Raw genomic sequence first — 23,120 nt, 5'->3', positions numbered from 1 at the left:
AAAAGTCTTAAAAAGCATCTAATTTAACTTTAAAAATGAGAAAAATAAGAACCCTGTAGAACATAAAACTCAAATTCAGTGTTTTGCGTGTTTTTAACCTGAAGTTCTGCAGTGAAAAAACACTTAAAAAGATCTCGAACTGAAAATATTTACGCTCTGTATCCTTTTCACGCTGCCGCACCTCAATCACCACGGGGAGAGTGAGAGAGTGAGAGGTGTGACAGGAGGAGAAAGAGTGATGAGAGAGGGTGATTAGTGCCTGATAACAGACAGAAGAGAGAGAGAGAGAGAGAGAGAGAGAAGAAAAACGAGTGTTGTTTCAGTTTCTTAAGGTGATGAGTGATCTCCATTCCTGTGTAAGAGGCAGTGAAGAGCTCAGTCATTATACTGTAAAAAAGTGGAGGGCAAAGCATTTACTTTCATTCTGCCCTGTTACCCTCACTCCACCCTGTTACCCTCACTCCACCCTGTTACACTTACTCTGCCCTGTTACACTCTGAATTGTTACAACTATGCTATTACACTCTGTCCTGCTATACTTACTGTTACACTCAGTTACATGAACTCTGCCCGGTTACACTCATTATGACCTGTTACACTCCGACTTGTGATGCTCTAACCTGTTACACTCTTCCCTGTTACACTGATTCTGCCCTGTTTCAACCAAACTACTATGCTGTGTTACATTCATTCTGGTCTGTTACACTCTGCCATGTTACACTCTTTCTGACCTGTTACACTTTGCCATTTGCACTCATTCTTTCCTGTTACACTCTGCCGTGTTACACTCATTCTGACCTTTTACACTCTGCCCGTGTGTTACAACCACACTATTATACTGTGCCCTCTTACTGTTACACTTAGTTGCATGAACTCTGCCCCATGAAACCTGGTCGTGTTACACTCTGCCCAGTTACACTCATTTTGTCCTGTTACACTCTGTCCTGTTACACTCATTGTCTCCTGTTACACTCTGTCCTGTTACACTCTGCCCCGTTATACTCATTTTTTCCCTGTTACACTCGGCCCTGTTACACTCATTCTGTCCTGTTACATTTTGCCCTGTTACACTTTGCTGTGTTAAACTCTGACTTGTTATTGTCTGCCCTGTTACACTCTGCCCTTTTACACTCTGACCGGTTACACTCTGACTTGTTACTGTCTGCCCTGTTACACTCTACCCTTTTACACTCTGACTTGTTATTGTCTGCCCTGTTACACTCTACCCTTTTACACTCTGACTTGTTACTGTCTGCCCTGTTACACTCTACCCTTTTACACTCTGACTTGTTATTGTCTGCCCTGTTACACTCTACCCTTTTACACTCTGACTTGTTATTGTCTGCCCTGTTACACTCTGACCCGTTACACTATGACTTGTTACACTCTGACTTGTTACACTCTGGCCTGTTACACTCATTTTGGCCTGTGACACTCTACCTTGTTTCAACCAAACTATTTCACTCTGCCCTGTTACACTCGCTCTGTCTTGTTACACTCTGACCTGTTACACTCGTTTCGTCCTGTTAAACTCTGACTTTTAAAGCTCTGCCCTTTTACACTTTCCACTGTTTCACTCACTATACTTATTGTTACGCTCAGTTACTTTAACACTGCCCTGTTACACACACTCTGCCCTGTTACTCACACTATTACACGCTGCACTGTTACACTAATTCTGGCCGGTTACACTCTACCCTATTACAACCACACTATTACACTCTGCCCTGTTATACTCTCTCTTTCTGGCTTTTTTCTTAGTTTTCTCTTTTTCTTTCTTTTTCTCTCTCTCTCTTTCTCTCTCTCTCTCTGTAAATCTGGTTGGAGGCGGTGGGCGAGGCTAATGGAGGATGCTTTCCTGCCGTGTGGCAGAAAGCCTTTGTTGAGCGTGTAAGAGCTTTATGTAGCCGAGATAAAGCCCACACACTGAGAGAGAGAGAGAGAGAGAGAGAGAGAGAGAGAGAGAGAGAGAGAAATAGAGAAATACAGAGAAAAATCAAGAAATAAGGACAAGGTACAGAAGGAAATAATGGCGTGAGGGATATAGAGGTAATATATAGAGGTAGAGAGAGATTGACAGACCTAAACAAAGGACTGACAGGTAGATAGAGAAAGATATACCTAGAGAGGAGAGAGAGAGAGAAAAATAAATGAGGAAGGGAGATATATAGAGAGAAGGAAAGGAACAAGAGAGACGTACATAGAGAAGGGAGAGAAATAAAGGAGCAAAAGAGATAGATAGATAGATAGATAGATAGATAGATAGATAGATAGATAGATAGATACATAGATAGATACATAGATAGATAGATAAGAAAGAAATAAGCAAGAAAAATACATAGAGAGAGGGAAAGGAGCAAGGGAGACATAAAGACATACATAGAGAAGAGAGAGAAATAAAGGAGCAAAAGATATATATAGAAAGAGAGAGAGAGAAATCGACAGACAAACAGAGGACAGATAAAGGATAGATAAAGAAAGATATACCTAGACAGGAGAAAGAACGAAATAAATGAGCAATATAATAGAGATAATAGAGATATATAGAGAGAAGTAAAGGAGAAAAAGATTTACATAGAGAAAAAAGAGAAATACAGAGGAATGCAGAAAATGTGAAGAGAGAAATAAACAAAGGATAGTCAAATAAATATACCTAGAGAAGAGAAAAAGAGAAATCAATGAGCAAGTAAAGAAACGAGAGACATATATTGAGAAGTGAAAGAAAAATACAGAAACAAAAAAGACGTACAAATGAGAAATGAGAGAGAAATAAATGAGCAAAAGATACATATATATATATTTAGATGTTGAGAGAGACATAAGACATAAACAAAAGACAGACTGATAAGAGCAATATATATATATATATATATATATATATATATATATATATATATATACACATAAATAGAGAGCAGAGAGATTTGTATTCAACAGCTTGGAATTGCTCAACAGATAATTAAGCTAATTAGCATGTTCATTAGCTCTCCACTGCTTATTGGCTGCTAGCCTCGTGCTAACAGTGCTAAAGCTAAAAACAGATGTGAGAGAGTGTGTGTGTGTGTAGAGATACGACTGCAAATCAAACCGCACTGTACTATTGTTCTGCAGCCCTGCCGTGTGTGTGTGTGTGTCTCCCTGTTAGCGGCGTATGCTAATCCGGCGCTCCCGCTGCTGCTGCTGCTGGCTGGTTGGTTGTATGCGGGTCTCAGCAGGCCGTGGCCGTTATTAGAGCAGACAGCGCTGTCTGCAGTTATCTGCGTAATCGCAGCGCTGCGGTTCTGATCAGTCCAGACAGCTGCTGGCCAGCGCCGGCACAGCGCCGCACGCTAATTAACACCGCCGTCAGCCGCCTGGCACACGGAGGCGGTCCGGGAGGAGCGGGAGCTGGAGTTCAGCCTGACCCGGCGGAGGGGAGGCTGGGGGGCTGCCAGGGTCAGGCGGAGAGAGCGGCGGGTCGGATTACTGGGTCAGGGTGGGCTGGGATGAGCTGTCACACGGCCCTGTTCTGTTTAGACGGTGGAACGGAGACGCTACCATCTCACAGACTGTAAATGTACTATACTGGAACAATTTTACATTGCAAATATTCTTTTTTTAGACCGCAATAATTTATAGAGAGCTTCCTCTTACAGCATCCACAGTTAATCCTGTTGGATGTGGTTGGTCCTTCTTGGTGGTATGCTGACATTACCCTGGATACCGTGGCTCTTGATACATCACAAAGACTTGCTGTCTTGGTCACAGATGCTCCAACAAGACGTGCACCAACAATTTGTCCTCTTTTGAACTCTGGTACACTCTAAGAAATATAAGTACAGATTTGTACTTAAAAGAGTACAAAGCTTGTCGCTGGGGCTGTACCTTATATTGAGGCACAAAAAAGTACCTTTCAGTGAAAGTCCTTTTTTGTACCCATGGTTTTTGTGGCAGTAAAGATCATAAAGATTATAAACATTATCATCAACTAAATATGGCTCAAAAACTTGATGATACAAAATTGTCTGGCTTTCAAATAAAAAAATGTGCAATTTAAATATATATTGTTCATTAGTACAGTGATGCAGAATACTGAATGTACCCTTTGGCTGGTTAAATGGTACAAATTTGTACTTATTGCTGTTAGAAATTACTTTGTACTTCAGAGGGAACAAATCTGACCCCGTAAAGACCAATATTGTACCTTTGAGGGTACAATTATAAAGAGTGTACCTTCGAGTACAAAAAAGTACTCATATCGTACCTCTGTTTTTTAGAGTGTATGTCACCCATAATGTTGTGTGCATTGCAATATTTAGAGCAGAACTGTGCTCTTACCCTGCTAATTGAACCTTCACACTCTTACAGCTCTTACTGGTGCAATAATGTGCAATTAATGAAGATTGACCACCAGGCTGCTCTAATTTAGCCAAGAAACCTCCAAGTTGATTCAGTTTCATTGTCCAACCCCTGTATATCGCGAAAATAAACAATGCAGAGCCCATGACATCACCAGCGCCGACCACTCAAAACCAGAGGAAAACAGCAAAACAAAAGTAATCAACCCTTTAATCAGACATTTAAATGGCTTTTTAAAAGGTAAATAAGAGCTATAATAAATGATATATCGTGCAGCCCTACTGTACTGTACTGTACTGTGCTGTCTACAGTGGGGTTCTGTTACACTTATTAGATGCTTACCGTATCCTTAAATTTTCCCAAAAATCATCAGTGCGCCTTATAATCTAGTGCACCTTATGTATAAATTCCACAAGTCAGGTATTAAGGAGCAGTAAAGCCACTCCACTGAAGTACAGAGTTATACAGGAGTTTCAGTTAAGTTTTCCAGCATCGAGGCTGAAGCAGCATTAGCATTAGCTGCTGACCCTTGAAGCGCTAGCTCTTTAATCAGTCTGCGTGTTTATCGTGTTAAAACAAGCTACATGGTACGAAACGCCAGCTAATGTGGCCCTGGCTTACTGGAACACTCAGGGTTCCTCAGTGTAGCGCTGTTGGGCGCCATTAGCTGCTAAACACGACTAGCACTAAGCTGCTAATGCTAAAGCTGCTGCATCCCAGCTTTAGTGGAAAAATGTGGTAATCAATAAACAGAAGCGCTTTACTCACCCAAATAAACAGTTTTCAGGAGAGAAATCTGTAAGAGATTAACACCCAGCACTTGTATAACTAAAAAAGGAATTGTTTTTTTTTTTAAAGAATTACAGTTTTGTTTACTTTTTGTTTAGCTTAGTTTATCTTAGCTTTACAGGTCTCACCACCCAGAGGCGAGACCTATTAAATCAGAACGAAAACATGGTGACACCCCGGTTCCTTACTAGTGTCACATAATGCGCCTTATAATCCAGTGCGGATCTAAATATTCACTATTCACTGTATACCTGTAACTCTACCTCTTCACTACTTTACTTTAACTGATGCTCTCAAACACTTTATTAAGAGACAAGAAATTCAAGTAATTAACTCTTGATGAGTTCAGCACAGCTGTTAACTGAAAGAGCTGAATTCCAGGAGACTCTACCTCATAAAGCTGACTGAGAAAATCCAGCAGAGATGTGCAAAACTAAAACTGTCTCTAAAATCTAAATATAAAATATAAAACATATTCTGTTTTTTAACACTTTTTTTTGTTTACTAAATAATTCAGTATGTTTTTCCTTCATAGTTTGGATGGGTTTAGTATTAATCTCCAATGCAGAAAATAACAAAAAAAACACTGAATTCAGGAACAAGACAGAAATGCCCACCCAGCATCTCCCCTACTGGTGCTGATGTTGTTCCCATGGCGATGGAGGCGGGGCTCAGCGGGATGCTTGCGAGATGAATTCCTCTGTTTATTTATTTTGTTTTTTTGTTTTTGTGTTTTTTCGCTCTGTCTTTTTGTATGAGCTACGGCAGGGGTTACGTTCAGCCTCGCGCGCACACACACACACACACACACACACACACACACACCTACACACACACACAAAGAGAAATCCAGCACTGCATTTTGCCTTGGAAATGAGCGAGAGCGCAGGGTGTCGAGCTTTTCTCCTCTCGCTGCGGTAGGCAGTCGTGTCAGCGTGTGTGTGTGTGTGTGTGTGTGTGTGTAGCCTCTGGTCATTTGAGAGAATTTGCATCCCCTGCTGCGTCTGAAGGCTGATTTGCATGCCCGCTGTGTTTATTGTGTGTTTGCGTGCTGGTGCTGCGCTGCTACAGTACAGAATAACACCTTCATTTTCCTCTGGATTTGCATCAGAAACTGGAGGCAGTTTAAAACGTTGGGGCAGAAACACGAAGGCAAAGCCTGGCACAGGTCCAGCACGCCCAGGACGAGAGAGAGACAGAGAGAGAGAGAAAGAGAGAGAGAAAGAATAACAAAAAGAAATAGGGAGACACAGAGAAAAGAGAAACATAGAAATGTATATATATATATATATTGTGGCGTGAGGAGGCGGGGGAGTTGTGGGTCCGCCCCACGCCAGAGCGCAAAGCCAGGCCTGTCTCAGCTGGCCCGCATGAGGGCTGATTGAGCCGCCAGTTGAGACAGGCATATATACTCAGCCTCCGCCATCATTTGGGAGAACTCTCACTGAGGAGCTGGGGGCTGAGGCTGCACGGACTCGTATGAACACTTAAAAACTAAGTAATTCTACGGACTCTAGAGCCCCATTGGGCTGAGTTATGTTTTAAGTTTATTCTGGGTGTGGTGGAGGGCATTTTCAAGCCAATAAAGGTATGATTTGAGTTCATTTAATCCCCGTGTCTGTGTATCTCTGTGAGCTTCCTCCTTCCGGGTCACAGTGGTCACGCCCCTAACCCCAGGGGCCTACCTGGGGTTATATATTGTATATATACAATATATATATATATATATATATATATATATATATATATATATATATATATATATATATATATATATATATATATATAGACACAGGGAGAGACAAAGGATAAGACAAAGAGAATAAAAAAAGTGAGAAACTGACAGAGAGAGACACATGGAGAGACTAAAGAAAGGAGAGACATATTTAGAGAGACAGATTAAAAGGTAAAGAGAGAGAGAATAAGGAATATAAATAGGGAGACACACAGAGAGAGAGAAACAAAAACATATCAGAGAAACATAAAAAAGATAGAGAAAGAGAAAAAGAGACTAAGACAGAGAGACATATTTAGAGAGAGAAATTAAGAGAGAGAGAAAGAGAGAGTGAGGAAAAGAAATAGCGAGAGAAACTAAGGAAGAGAGAGATTAAGATATAGTGAGAGAGAGAGAGACAGAGGGAGAGACTAAGAAAGAGAGTGAAAGAGAGACATATTTAGAGAAAGATATTAAGAGATATTGGGAGAGAGACGGATAGAGAGAAAGACAGTCTAAGGAATAGAAATATAGAGATGAGAGAGAGACAGACACACAGGCAGAAGAAGAAAGAGAATTAGGAAGAGGTACAGAGAGAGTGAGAGAGAGAGAGACAGACAGAGAAAGAGAGAGAGACAGAGCAAGAGAAATAGAGATTGAGAAACAGAGAGAGCTAGTGTGTGAGAGAGAGAGACAGGGAGAGACTAAGAAAAAGAGAGAGACAGACAGACAGACAAACAAAGAAAGAGAGAGAGACTAAAGAAAAGAGAGAGAGACAAACAAAGGAAGAGAGCGAGAGAGACAGAGAGAGAGAAAGAGACTAAAGAAACGAAATAGCAAGAGAGACGTAGAGTGAGAGACAGACAGAGAAAGAGTGTGAGAGAAAGAGAGACAGACACAGATAGAAGGAGAGAGAGAATGAGAAAGAGAGAGAAAAGAGACAGAGAGAGTAAGAAACAAACAGACTGACTGAGAGACAGACAGGGAGTGAATAAGAAATAGAGATTGAGAAACAGGCAGACATAGTGTGAGAGAGAGACTAAGGAAGAGAGAGAGAGAGAGACATTTAGAGATAAAGATTCAGAGAGATTGAAAGAGAAAGAGAGAGACTTATGAAAAGAAGTAGCGAGAGAGACGTAAATAGAGAAAGATTGAGAAACAGACTGAGGGGAAGAGAGAGAATTAGGAAGAGAGACAGACAGAGAGAACGAGCGAGAGACAGAGGGAGAGAGACAGAGAGAGAGAGGGAGAGATTGTGTATATCAGTGACTGAAGCCATCTGTCATGCTTTTCATCGTAGAGAGAGAGAGTGTGTGTGTGTGTGTGTGTGTGTGTGTAAAACAGTAGGGCAGTTGGCCAGATGTTCCAGCCAGGCGTCTGGGCCTGAAGTGAGGTCAAAGGTCAAGGATATCTTGGCGTGACAGCTGTGGGCCAACACTCGGGGTCGACCCGCTCCTTCTGGACCCGTCCGTCATCACAGCGCCCCCCAAGACCCCGCCCACATTCCCATATCACCCACTGAGGACACAGAGACATTCCCCTTTAGCATTAGCATTAGCATCTGTAGCTCCTCCGCCTGTAGGGAAAAATAAGGACGATGTTTATAACATCATTTACCTATAAAACTCTATAACTATATATATAACTATATAACATTAGAATAAACCCAAATAAACATTAATAAAGACAGTGGTCAGTGAGAGTGTCTACCTGTAATTAACTTCATACAACATTAGAATACTAAACACAAATAAACAATAATAAAGTCAGTGAACAGTAAAAGTGTCTACCTGTAATTAACTCTATATAACATTAGAATAAACCCAAATAAACATTAATAAAGTCAGTGTTTAGTGAGAGTGTCTACCTGTGATTAACTCTATATAGCATTGAGAGTGTCTACCTGTAATTAACTCTTTATAACATCATAATACTAAACCCAAATAAACATTAATAAAGTCAGTGATCAGTAAAATTGTCTACCTGTAATTAACTCTATATAACATCAGAAGAAACCCAAATAAACATTAATAAAGTTGGTGTTTAGTGAGAGTGTCTACCTATAATTAACTCTATATAACATTAGAATACTAAACCCACATAAGCCAAAAGTCAGTGAACAGTAAAAGTGTCTACCTGTAAGTAACTCTATGTACTGTTTTGTTTATGTAGGTTTATTATTCTAATGTTTTATAGAGTTAATTACAGGTAGACGCTTTCAATGACCACTGACTTAATTTTATTTGGGTGTATTCTAACGTTAGTGGTCTGTGAAAGTGTCTACCAGAAATTAGCGTTATATAACATTAGAATAAACCCAAATATATAGAGTTAGTAACTAGGGTATAGAGCATGAGTGTGTATCACTTGGTGAGATATCCCCGTAGACAGAAATAGCTCAGTTTGGAACTCGTCCAGACGCTAATGATGAATTACAAATCAGAGACACGTCCTCAGAGACCCGTATAGACCTAAGCCCCGCCCCCGGGGACGCTCTGGGGACACTGTGGGGACCCTCAGGGGACATCTTGCTGACGGACGGTTCCAGAAGGAGTGTAGATCAATAGTCTGCTGGAGAGTCATCTGCTGAGCAGCGAAGCCAACACGACCCACGGGACATCACGCTCTCGTCAGGCTGACCTTTGACCTCTGCGGAGATACGTGTGTTCTTTAACGTATTCATAATAGTTTTTAACGCTCTGTCAGATGTTTTATTACTGAGTAATTATGGAATTGTGAATTATTAGTAATATTTAATGCATTTTAATGCACAGTGAACCTGCACTGATTACCCTTACAACGGCTGTGTCCCAAACCGCCCACTGATCCACACTACATAGTGTATAATGCTACATGCTATATATTATATACACGTATAACTAAAGTTATGGTGGCATGTTTTGTAATCTATTGGTAGTACGTCTCTATAGAGACTAGGCAAGCTTTGAGTGTGCATTTGCACATTTCTGTGTGAGCAGTATACGGCGTTATGTTAATTTGGGTTTATTCTTTTGTTATATAGAGTTGATTACAGGTAGACACTGTCAGTGTAACGGAGTGTAAAGGTAGTTCGTTGTTACGGAGTGTACAGGTAGCTCAGTGTTACAGAGTGTACAGGTAGCTCAGTGTTACAGAGTACAGGTAGCTCATTGTTACAGAGTGTACAGGTAGTTCATTGTTACAGAGTGTACAGGTAGCTCAACATAACGGAGTGTACAGGTAACTCAGTGTAACAGAATACAGGTAGCTCAGTGTTACAAAGTGTACAGGTAGTTCATTGTTACAGAGTGTACAGGTAGCTCAACATAATGGAGTGTACAGGTAGCTCAACATAACGGAGTGTACAGGTAACTCAGTGTTGTGAAGTGTACAGGTAACTCAGTGTAACAGAGTACAGGTAGCTCAGTGTTACAAAGTGTACAGGTAGTTCATTGTTACAGAGTGTACAGGTAGCTCAACATAATGGAGTGTACAGGTAGCTCAACATAACGGAGTGTACAGGTAACTCAGTGTTGTGAAGTGTACAGGTAACTCAGTGTAACAGAGTACAGGTAGCTCAGTGTTACAAAGTGTACAGGTAGTTCATTGTTACAGAGTGTACAGGTAGCTCAACATAACGGAGTGTACAGGTAGCTCAGTGTTGTGAAGTGTACAGGTAACTCAGTGTAACAGAGTACAGGTAGCTCAGTGTTACAAAGTGTACAGGTAGTTCATTGTTACAGAGTGTACAGGTAGCTCAACATAACGGAGTGTACAGGTAGTTCAACATAACGGAGTGTACAGGTAACTCAGTGTTGTGAAGTGTACAGGTAACTCAGTGTAACAGAGTACAGGTAGCTCAGTGTTACAAAGTGTACAGGTAGTTCATTGTTACAGAGTGTACAGGTAGCTCAACATAACGGAGTGTACAGGTAGCTCAGTGTTGTGAAGTGTACAGGTAACTCAGTGTAACAGAGTACAGGTAGCTCAGTGTTACAAAGTGTACAGGTAGTTCATTGTTACAGAGTGTACAGGTAGCTCAACATAACGGAGTGTACAGGTAGTTCAACATAACGGAGTGTACAGGTAGCTCAGTGTAACAGAGTACAGGTAGCTCAGTGTTACAGAGTGTACAGGTAGTTCATTGTTACAGAGTGTACAGGTAGCTCAACATAATGGAGTGTACAGGTAGCTCAACATAACGGAGTGTACAGGTAACTCAGTGTTGTGAAGTGTACAGGTAACTCAGTGTAACAGAGTACAGGTAGCTCAGTGTTACAAAGTGTACAGGTAGTTCATTGTTACAGAGTGTACAGGTAGCTCAACATAACGGAGTGTACAGGTAGCTCAGTGTTGTGAAGTGTACAGGTAACTCAGTGTAACAGAGTACAGGTAGCTCAGTGTTACAAAGTGTACAGGTAGTTCATTGTTACAGAGTGTACAGGTAGCTCAACATAACGGAGTGTACAGGTAGCTCAGTGTTGTGAAGTGTACAGGTAGTTCAGTGTTACAGAGTGTACAGGTAGTTCATTGTTACAGAGTGTACAGGTAGCTCAGTGTAACAGAGTACAGGTAGTTCAGTGTTACAGAGTGTACAGGTAGTTCATTGTTACAGAGTGTACAGGTAGCTCAGTGTAACAGAGTACAGGTAGTTCAGTATTACAGAGTGTACAGGTAGTTCATTGTTACAGAGTGTACAGGTAGCTCAACATAACGGAGTGTACAGGTAGCTCAACATAACGGAGTGTACAGGTAACTCAGTGTAACAGAGTACAGGTAGCTCAGTGTTACAAAGTGTACAGGTAGTCCATTGTAACAGAGTGTACAGGTAGCTCAACATAACGGAGTGTACAGGTAGCTCAGTGTTTTGAAGTGTACAGGTAGCTCAGTGTTACAGAGTGTACAGGTAACTCAGTGTAACAGAGTACAGGTAGCTCAGTGTTACAAAGTGTACAGGTAGTCCATTGTAACAGAGTGTACAGGTAGCTCAACATAACGGAGTGTACAGGTAGCTCAGTGTTTTGAAGTGTACAAGTAGTTCATTGTTACAGAGTGTACAGGTAGCTAAACATAACGGAGTGTACAGGTAGCTCAGTGTTGTGAAGTGTACAGGTAGCTCAGTGTTACAGAGTGTACAGGTAGCTCAGTGTAACAGAGTACAGGTAGTTCAGTGTTACAGAGTGTACAGGTAGTTCATTGTTACAGAGTGTACAGGTAGCTCAGTGTAACAGAGTACAGGTAGTTCAGTGTTACAGAGTGTACAGGTAGCTAAACATAACGGAGTGTACAGGTAGCTCAACATAACGGAGTTAACAGGTAGCTCAGTGTAACAGAGTACAGGTAGCTCAGTGTTACAGAGTGTACAGGTAGTTCATTGTTACAGAGTGTACAGGTAGCTCAACATAACGGAGTGTACAGGTAGCTCAGTGTTGTGAAGTGTACAGGTAGCTCAGTGTAACAGAGTACAGGTAGTTCAGTGTTACAGAGTGTACAGGTAGTTCATTGTTACAGAGTGTACAGGTAGCTCAACATAACGGAGTGTACAGGTAGCTCAGTGTTGTGAAGTGTACAGGTAGCTCAGTGTAACAGAGTACAGGTAGTTCAGTGTTACAGAGTGTACAGGTAGTTCATTGTTACAGAGTGTACAGGTAGCTCAGTGTTGCGGAGTGTACAGGTAGCTCAATTTAAAGGATTGTACAGGTAGTTCAGTGTTACGGAATGTACAGGTATCTTAGTATGACAGAGCATAGAGGAAGCTCAGAGTTTGGAAGTGTACAGGTAGCTCAGTGTGGAGTGTACAGGTAGCTCAGTGTTACGGAGTGTACAGGTACCTTAACATAACAGAGTGTCTTAGTATGACAGATTGTAGATGAAGCTCAGTTTAACCATGTATATAGTTTGCTCAGTGTTTCGGAGTGTACAGGTAGCTCAGTATAATAGAATTTACAGGTAGCTCAACATTACGAAGTGTACAGGTAGCTCAGTGTTACCGAATGGACAGGTAGCTCAGAGTTACGGAGTGTACAGGTAGCTCAGTGTTACGGAGTGTACAGGTAGTTCAATGTAACAGTGTACAGGTAGCTCAACATTATGGAGTGTACAGGTAGATTGGTTTATTGAGTGTACAGGTAAAAGAGTGTACAGGAAGCTTAGTGTTAGAGAGTGTACAGGTATCTTAGTATGACAGAGTGTACAGGAGACTTGGTGTAACGGAGTGTACTTGAATCTTGGTGATGGTGTGTAAACAAAGGTATTTTTTTATTTTATTTTATTATAATATAATAATAAAAAAATTAATATATATAATTTTTTTTATTAAATACTATTATTGTAAAATTGAATATCGCAATACTCTGATATAAGCGATATTTTCGCACAGCCCTGTTCTGCGCTGGGGGAGGTTTGGTGGAGCTTCACTTCTCGACAGATCTGCGTAACGCAGCAGCGCTGTGGGAGCGATATTTTTTACATTTTTATGTTATTAAAGATATTTTTAGGCACTTTTCTGCGGCTAATGGCGCGGAGTGACACGGTGGGCCGTTGGTTAGGGACGGCAGGTGTCTGGACACTTCACCAGGACCCGGTTTTAATGAGCGAGGAGCCGAGCGCGTCTGTCGCCGGAGCGGGAGCGTGTCGCTGTCTTCTGGCTGCCATTACGCTCTATTAGAATCATCATTAAGACGAGCCCGGCGCCCACCGAGCCCGGCGCAGTTCGCCAAACGCGCCGACCGCTGGGAGACGGTTTCCACGGCAACGTCAGCGCCGGGCGACATTTAGCGAGGAGGAATATTTCTGCTGCTGAACGGGCGGCGGACAGGCGGGGTTATCCTCCGGAGCATCTGCCCAGACCTGCCTGAGAGGGTTTATTCCAGACTGATCCGGGATTAGCCGCTACGCTAACACTTATCACACCTTACCTTCACAAACGCTAACGCTAATGTCAGACTCCTGCAAAGGGTAAAGCTCATCGCCCTTTCAGCCGCAAGCCCCGCCCCCTCACTGTAACGAGAAATAGACTAACGATTATAATATATAGGTATAATCATATTCAAAAAAGAAAAACCCATTCAAATAAAACGTAGTAATAACTAAGAAAGTATTATTTTGCAGAAGTACACAAATGTCTTAAGAAATTACGTCTTTTAAAACTATTAAAAATATATATATATATATATATATATATATATATTTTTTACCCAGACGAGTCAAAATTAAGTCTAAATTTGTATACACTATATACATATAGACATTTAACATCAATAGTGGAGGGAAAGCTGCAGTGTTACGGAGTGTACAGATATCTTAGTGTGACGTCGTGTACGGGAAGCGGGAGTGTAAAAAAATGTTGAAAGGTGTAGCGGAGTTTACCTGTTCAAAAAGCTCAGTGTTACAGAGTTTACAAGTTCAAAATGCTTGGCGTTACAGAGTGTACGAATACAAAGAGCTAAGTGCAATGAAGTTCACACATAAAAAAGGTCAAGATAACGAAGTCAACGTGTACAAAAAGCACAGTGCTACGAAGTTCAAAATGCTTGGCGTTACGGAGGGTATGAATACAAAAGCTCAGTGTAATGAAGTTAACATATAAAAAAAGATTAACATAACGAAGTCAACATGTACAAAAAGCACAGTGTTACGGAGTGTACAAGTAAAAAAGCTCAGAGTTACGGAGTGTACAGAAACAAAAGGTCGTTGTAACGGAGTGTATACATTCAAAAAGGTCAGTGTGCAGAGTTTACTTGTACAAAAGGTCAGTGTAACGGAGTTTACACTTGCAAAAAGGTCAGTGTTAGGGATGTTATGGAGTATACAAGTACAAAAAGCTCAGTGACAGAGCTGACCGAGTGCACAAGTAACTCAGGGATCATAGAGTGTACAGAATCTAAGTGTTACGAAGTGTACAGGTACAAAAAGCTTGCACATACAGAAAGCTAAGTGTTACAGAGTGTAAAGAAGTTTACAAGTTTAAAAAGGTCAGTGTAACGGAGTTGACAGATAAACAAGCTCAGTGTGACGTAGTGTACGAGTACAAGAAGTCCAGAAGAATGAGAGTAACAGAGTGTAGAGGTATCTCAGTTTTGTAAAGATAGCTGCGGTGTGACGTAGTGTACAGGGCGCTCAGTGTTACGGAGTGTAGCGCTGCAGTCTGACAGCTGAGACTGAAACACAGACGTTTTAATCAGTTCACCTTTAGCCGGTGTGAAGCGAGCTCGTGTTGCGAATCTCTCAGCCAGGCTTTTATATGGTGGGTTACTGGAGTCGGAGTTCATGAATGATTAAAGAGGTTTTAATATTCCATTAGCGCGAGGCTGTGTTACGCGGGTGAGCGTAGAGAGGCTGATGTGTTTCTAATTGAGGCTGTAGTAAAGCTGTCTGGACTTCAGCCTGCATCAAGTGCACTAATGAGAGGCTTGAGCAGCACTATCTCTCTCTCTCTTTCTCTCTTTCTCACTCACTTTATCTGTTCTTTATCTCTCTCTTATCTCCTCCCCCTCTCCCTTTTTTTCTCTTTCACTTTTTTGTTCTTTATGCATGCATTTTCACTCTTTACCTGTGGAGATTCTTGGCGACATTATATTGAATTCTTTTTTATACAGCAATTATAAAAAAATGTGGTCTGTTACGGTAATGACTATGAAAAAAACATATATATATATATATATATATTTTTTTTTTTTTTTTTTTTTTTTAAATAATGACTAAATAACATTATCTAGTGTGGTTACAGTAATACTGAAATGACATTGAAATGCTTTTCATACAATAATAGAAATTACTGTTACGAAGTTTTGTTACAGTGATGACTAAATGAGGTAGTGCGGTTTTGTTACAGTTGTATTAAGAATCGAGAAGGAGGTTTTATCTCATGACCAAATGAGTTAAATATATAAAAATAAAAATTATATAGTAATGTTAATACAGTGTAATAAAGCTTTATTACAGTGCTGAAAATACAGTTCTGCAGTTTTGTTACATTGTTAAAAAAATAGGTTTTAAAAATGTGCAACAATATTGACAATGAGGTTCTAAGGTTTTGTTACATTGTTAAAAATGAGGTTTTAAAGTTTTGTTACAAAATGGACAGTGAGGTTCTAATATTTTGTTACATTGTTAAAAATTAAGTTTTAATGTTTTGTTGTAAAATTGACAATGAGGTTCTGAGGTTTTGTTACATTGTTAAAAATTAGCTTTTAAAGTTTTGTTACAGTATTGACAATAAGGTTCTGAAGTTTTGTTACATTGTTAAAAATTAGGTTTAACATTTTTGTTAACAATTAGGTTTAACGTTTTTGTTAAAAATTAGGTTTTAAAATTTGGTACAGTATTGACTATGAGATTCTGAGATTTTCTTGCAGTAATGATTATGAGGATTTGTAATGTCATGGCAAAATGAGGTTGCATGATTTTGTTACAGTAATGACAATGAGGCAAAGTGTTTTTTTAAGCTGTTCTGTCGTGTTTTATGTTTTATTTTGCCACATAATATAGGTTTTGTTCTATATAGGAATGCCAATCATATTCTGAGGTTCTGTTTCGGTAATGACAGTGAGGCAAAGAAAGTGGTTTCGAGGTTGCTACAGTAACGACATGAGGCAGTGAAGTTTTGTTGCACCTACAGCTCAATGATGTAATGAGGTTTTATCACAGTAATGACTAAATGAGGCACTGAGGGTTTGTTACGGTAATGACTAAATGAGGCAGTGTTAATTGTAATTGATAGGTTTGTTATAAAGTGAGTTTGGTTTTGTTTTGGGGATTCTGTGGTATTTTTTCACGTTGCCGTCCGTGTTTTTTTTTATAGCGCTGTCTGAGTCCTCTCCGTAATCACCCACACTTTCATCCACTTACTGCTGTCTGTATCCTCTCAGCGCCGCGGCCTCTCGCCTCATCTAGATTACACGTTTCTAACGGCTAAATTACCCCACTCACTTCCATACGCTCACCACTACTCACACTTACAGAGAGAGAGAGAGAGAGAGAGAAACAATAGGTAACGGGATGAGCGAGGGATGGACAGAAGGTGAGAAAGTGAGGATGGATAAAGGGGTGACAGAGAAAAAAAAGTTATAGGGATGGAAAAAAAGAATAAGGGATGATCGAGAAATAGAGGGTGAGAGAGAGAGAACGTAAGGATAAAGAGGTGAGAAAGGATAGAGAAAGGGAGGGATTAGAGAGAGAGGGAGAGAGATAAAGAGAAAGATGGGTAAAGGGGTGAGCAAGGGATTGGGAGAGGAATGAGAGAGAGAGAGAGAGAGAGAGAGAGAGAGAGAGAATAGGTATAGGACTGAGCGAGGGATGGAAAGAAGTTGAGAAAGGTAGGATAGTAAAGGGGCGAGAGAGAGAGAGAGAGAGAGAGAGGATAAGTAAAGGAGTGAGCAAGGGGATGGAGAAAGGGATGACAGAGAGGGATGAGAGTGAGGGAGAGATAGAGATAGGTAAAGGTGTGAGCTAAGGGAAGAGAGAGAGAGGGATGAGGGAGAGGTAGAGATAGGTAAAGGGGTGAGCTAAGGGAAGAGAGAGAGAAGGATGAGGGAGAGGTAGAGATAGAGATAGGTAAAGGGGTGAGCTAAGGGAAGAGAGAGAGGGATGAGGGAGAGGTAGAGATAGAGATAGGTTAAGGGGTGAGCGAGCGGAGAGAAAGAGAGGGATGAGGGAGAGGTAGAGATAGAGATGGGTAAAGGGGTGAGCAAGGGGAGAGAGAGAGAGGGAGCAAAGGATGGAGGGAGAGAAAGAGGATGGGTAAAAGGGTGAGCAAGGGAGACAGATAGCTAAATAGAGAGAGTGAGGATAGATACAGGGTTGAGCGAAGGATGGATAGAGAGAAAGAGAGGAAGGATAGGTAAAGAGAAGTGAGAGGGGAGGAGAGAGAGGGATGGAGTGAGAGAGAGAGAGAGGGATGGAGTGAAAGCACGAGAGAGGGATGGCGTGAGAGAGGGATTGAGGGAGAGAGAGAGAGAAAGAGAGAGAGGGATGGATTAAGAGAGCGAGAGGGAGAGAGAGAGAGAGAGAGAGAGGGATGGAGTGAGAGAGCGAGAGGGAGAGAGAGAGAGGGATGAAAAGAAGGAGAGAGAGGGAGAATGGGTAAAGGGGAGAGAGAGGGCTGAAGGGAGAGTGAATAGGTAAAGCAATGAGGGAGAGAGGGATGGAGTGTTGGAGCGTGCGAGAGGGATGGAGAGGGAGGGAGAGAGAGAGAGGGATGGAGGGAGAGAGCGAGAAACAGGGATGGATGGAGGGAGAGAGCGAGAGGGATGGAAGGAGAGAGAGAGGAATGGATGGAGAGAGAGAGAGGGATAGAGGGAGAGAGCGAGAGGGAGGGAGAGAGAGAGAGGGATGGAGGGAGAGAGCGAGAGGGAGAGAGAGAGAGGGATGAAAAGAAGGGGAGAGAGAGGAATGGATGGAGAGAGAGAGAGGGAGAGAGCGAGAGGGAGGGAGAGAGAGAGAGAGGGATGGAAGGAGAGAGAGAGGAATGGATGGAGAGAGAGAGAGAGAGAGAGGGCTGAAGGGAGAGTGAATAGGTAAAGCGATGAGGGAGAGAGGGATGGAGTGTTGGAGCATGCGAGAGGGATGGAGAGAGAGAGAGGGATGGAGGGAGAGAGCGAGAGCTGAATAAAGGGCAGAATAAAGGCTGTGCGATTTCTTTTCACAGGACAATTGAAAGCTAATTATTTCATGGCAGATTGTGAGCTCAGTAAATCTGTGAGCAGCAGCGGCATTTAACTTTAATTAGCTCTGATTTATTCATTCTGACTCCATCGCTCGCAGAAACTGGATCATCTGATTATAGTCAAGCATGACAATGACCTGATTAAACACTTCATAAAACCCACAGAGAGAGAGAGAGAGAGAGAGAGAGAGAGATAGAACAATGATAGGAGAGAGAGAGAGTGATAAAAAACATAGAAAATATACAGAAAAGAGAGAGAGTGAAAAGAGACTGTGAGAGAGTAGAGAGAGAGAGAGAGAAAAGGTGAGGGAAAAAAGGAGAGAAAGAAAGAGAGATCGGGGCACAAAAGAGAGATAGAAGAATGATAGGAGAGATAGAAGGATTAAAAATATAGATAGAAAAGTGTGGGTGAGGAAAAAAGGAGAGAAAGATCAAGAGACAGGGAAAGTGAAAAGAGACTGAAAGAGAGAGAGAGAGAGAGAGAGAGAGAAAAGAGACTGAGAAAGAGTAGAAAGAGAGAGAGTGCTGTGAGAAAAAAAAGGAGAGAGAGCCTGGGCAAAAGAGCGATAGAAGAGAGAGAAGGATAAAAAATATATAGACCTAGGAGAGAAAGCGAGACTAGAAATATTGTGAGAAAGAAACAAAAATGGAATAAAAGAAAGATTACGACAGATAGAGGTGTAAAGGAGAGAAAAAGAAGAGAGAGTAAGAGAGAGAGGTAGAATGAAGGAGAACAGAAAATGGCAAAACAGGGAGAGGAAAAAGAAAGATGGGGAGAGAAAAAGGAGGATATTATATATAGAAAGAAGAAGGGATGAATATGAAGGTGAGAGTATAAAGAGGACAAAATAGTAAGAGAAGTTTGAGAAACATACAAAGAAATGGGGAGAGAGAAAAAGTGAAGTGAGAGAGAACAAAAAGAGGATTGAGGAGCAACAGACTAGGAGACTAGACTAGGAGATAGACAGATAAATAGAAATAAATAATGAGATTAAACAATTCGGAGGTGTTGTTATGTTAATGACTATATGAGGTAATAAGGGTTTATGTCATGATAGCAAGTTGGCAATGTTTTGTAAGGTTCATATGAGAGATACTGAGGTTTTGTTGCAGTAATGACAATGAGATAAAGAATAATGGGATTTTTTTGCACCAAGAGCGAAATGATGTAACAAGCCTTTAGTACCGTTATGTTTTAATGATTTACTAAGGATTCGTACAGTAATGACTAAAGTTCTGAGGTTTTGTTACAATTATTATGAAGAAAGTAATCAGGCGTTATGTCATGAGCTGGTAAGGTTTTGCTACAGTAGTTTTATGTTAATGTCATGACACTGAGGTAGTGAGTTTTTTTATGGTAGCAATAAAACAAGGTTCTGATTTTTTTGGTTACAGTAATGACAATGTGAATCTGATATTTTGTTACAGTATTGACAATGAGAGTTCACTATAAAATTTGTTTTTTTACGAAGTTTTTTGCAGGTTTCAATCTTTATTTAATTACTGAAGCCTTATCTCGACAATAACAGGCAATGGAAGCCTTTGTACACCAGTTAGCATAGCGCTAATGCTAAATGCTAACTCTCCACACATGCTCCTGAAACATTATGGGGGTGTTCAGTAATCTCTAGTAAACTGTTTTATGTGGTTTTTGAACTTCATTAAACATACTGTTATCTAGAACGTGAATTAAATTACATTAGCATAGCTAAAACTAGCGTAAACTAGCTAGATCTAAACCTGTCTCTGTCTCTTTGTCCTCAGGTGTGACGTCGAATGAGAGTTTGAAGTCTAGAACCTGCAGTTCGGCTAAAGTCTCGGGTCTCCAGCGCAGTCAGGAGCAGAGCAGTAACGTTTCCTTTATTCCGGCTGTTCCCAGCCCCACGCCAGGCTCCGCCCCCACGGGGTCCCCCGCCCCTGCGGCACCCGCGGCTCCACCCCCCATCACTACCCAACACGCCTCCACACCAGCACTCAGCATCACCAAAGGGCTGACGCCCCCTAACCCCACCCCTCCTCTCCTGAGGACCCAATCGCATCCTCCGGAGCACAGAGTGCCGCCCCCAAGCCACCACAGCCGACCAATCATCAGCCACCATCATCCACTGCCCTACAGCCTTCACGACATCAGGTAAATAAATAAGCCTCACTGAATACATCTGTTTTGATTGGCCGACCTGCATTATGCCTTTAGCATAATCCCCTTTATTATAACTTTAGCATGTGTAAGGGGGCGGGGCTAAACTCTTATAATCTTGTGACATCACATTAAAAAAGTAAAAAACTCAAATTTCACCTTTTATGTAAATGAGATATGTTCTGATTGGCTGACCTGCATTGTGACTCATTCAAAAATCAATTAAAAATAAAACACCTCCTTATAATTTTAATAACTAAACTCCTGTCAGCTGATGGTATACCAGGTGAATGCTGTGGTATCCCAAGTGGTTGCTGTGGTATACCAGGTGGATAATGTGGTATACCAGGTGGATACTGTGGTATCCCCGGTGGATGCTGTGGTATCCCAAGTGGTTGCTGTGGTATACCAGGTGGATAATGTGGTATACCAGGTGGATGCTGTGGTATCCCAGGTAGATGCTGTGGTATCCCAAGTGGTTGCTGTGGTATCCCAGGTGAATGCTGTGGTATACCAGGTGGTTGCTGTAGTATCCCAGGTGCATAGTGTTGTATCCCAGGTGGATGCTGTGGTATACCAGGTGGATGCTGTGGTGTCTGTATTCCTGTTGGATACTGTGGTATCCCAGGTGAATGCTGTGGTATCCATATCCCAGCAATTGCTGTGGAATCCAAGGTGCATACTGTGGTATCCCAGATGGATGCTGTGGTATCTCAGGCACTTTCTGCGGTTTTCCAGTTAAAATATTGTATCTGTATCCCTGTCAAATACTGTGGTATCCCAGGTGGATGCTATGGTATCTGTATTCCTGTTGGATACTGAAGTATTCCAGGTGGATGCTATGGTATCTGTATTCCTGTTGGATACTGAAGTATCCCAGGTGAATGCTGTGGTATCCCAGGCAATTGCTGTGGTATCCCAGACAGTTGCTGTGGTATCCCAGGTGAATACTGGGCTATCCCAGGTGGATACTGTGGTATCCCAGGTGGATGCTGTGGTATCCCAGGTGGATGCTATGGAATCCCAAGCGTTTGCTGTGGTTTCCCAGTTCATATATTAAGCTGAAACACTTTTTACAACTTCATAGTGAACATATACAGTATATTGTTTGTTTTATTACAAATACGGTACGAAAATTTTGTTTTTTTATCTGCTCTATAATTCACTTTGTACAATTCTGTTCGGGAGGGAATGTCCTTAGCACGGCTTTGGATCTCTGAGAACAAAAAAAGCCCGGACTCATGCTAATGGCTAATGCTAATTTAATGCAGTTTAATGGGGTGTGTGTTTAATGATCTGTGTCTCTGTCCTCTTTTCTTCCTCCTCTCCCGCAGCAGCAGCCCCTCCTCCCTCCCCCCGAAACACCACCTCCCTCCCTCCCCCCACCACCACCTCACTCTCCCCTCCCCGGCCCCGCCCCTCCCTCTCTCCATCAGCAGCCTCTCCTCCCCCCATTACTCCCTCCGCTCCCCCTCCCACCTCCCTCGCCATCCGGCCATGTTCGCCACCCCCGCCACATTACCTCCTCCGCCCACTCTGCCCACCAACAGCCTGGTGGTGCCCGGGCACCCGGCCGCCACGCCCTACCCAGGTAAGAGTCCACAGCACCACACCTGAACCTGACCCTTTCCAGACTCCGCCCACAAACACACTATTCTGTAGCTGCTATTGGTCAACACTCCGAATGTAGGTATTGTGATATTATACACTGCTAAAGGAGGCAGAGCTACAGTTTGTCTCTCATTATTAGAGTGAATATTAATATTAATAACTCTCTAAATGTAGGTATTGTGATATTATAAACTGCTAAAGGAGGCGGAGCTACAGTTTGTTTCTCATTATTAGGGTGAATATTAATATTAATAACTCTCTAAATGTAGGTATTGTGATATTATACACTACTAAAGGAGGCGGAGCTACAGTTTATTTCTCATTATTAGGGTGAATATTAATATTAATAACACTCTAAATGTAGGTATTGTGATATTATAGACGTCAGAAATAGTAGGTATGAAAGAACACATTTGTGGGCGGAGCCTGGATAGTGTAATTAGAGTAGGGTTGCACATTATGTACAAAATTCTATAAATAATATATATAACGTATTATATTATAGCTACAGTGGTACCTTTAAAAAATAATGCTGTGGTTAAAATAATTGAAACCAGTCCTTTTAATTGCAGACTTATTACTCAGTATCCACTATGATTTATTTAGGATCTACTATTTACTAGTTAATTATATTACTATATATTATCTAATATATTATACACTATATATTATTAGTAGATTGATTAGGGATCTACTATTTCAGATTTTTTGTGTTCATTATCATTTTTTCAGTGTCCGTTAAGAATTATTTAGTGTCTAATATAAACATTTTAGTATCCACTATGAATTAGACATTAGATATTTTGAATTAGCCATTTACTTTGAACTATGCAGTATCCACTATGAACTATTTCGTATCTAATATAAACATTTTAGCATCAACTATG

At 41.4% G+C, this 23,120-nt stretch overlaps 1 protein-coding gene across 8 annotated transcripts in view; it reads left to right on the top strand.

The window, feature by feature from the left end:
* Positions 1–23,120, top strand: part of fbrsl1 (fibrosin-like 1) — a 523,012-nt gene that overhangs the window by 461,624 nt on the left and 38,268 nt on the right. For 7 of the 8 annotated variants that reach the window (XM_049470563.1, XM_049470564.1, XM_049470566.1 and 4 more), the window contains exons 7-8: positions 20,250–20,616; positions 21,957–22,213. In XM_049470563.1, coding sequence (XP_049326520.1) covers positions 20,250–20,616; positions 21,957–22,213 — 624 coding nt within the window. The remainder of the gene's footprint in view (positions 1–20,249; positions 20,617–21,956; positions 22,214–23,120) is intronic. The other variant, XM_049470562.1, reaches the window with a different exon arrangement.

The sequence above is a fragment of the Astyanax mexicanus genome, chromosome 22 (assembly GCF_023375975.1).
Source record: "Astyanax mexicanus isolate ESR-SI-001 chromosome 22, AstMex3_surface, whole genome shotgun sequence".
Classification (NCBI taxonomy): domain Eukaryota; kingdom Metazoa; phylum Chordata; class Actinopteri; order Characiformes; family Acestrorhamphidae; genus Astyanax; species Astyanax mexicanus.
Note: the sequence above shows the minus strand (reverse complement) of the source record. Positions and strands in the feature narration are given on the sequence as shown.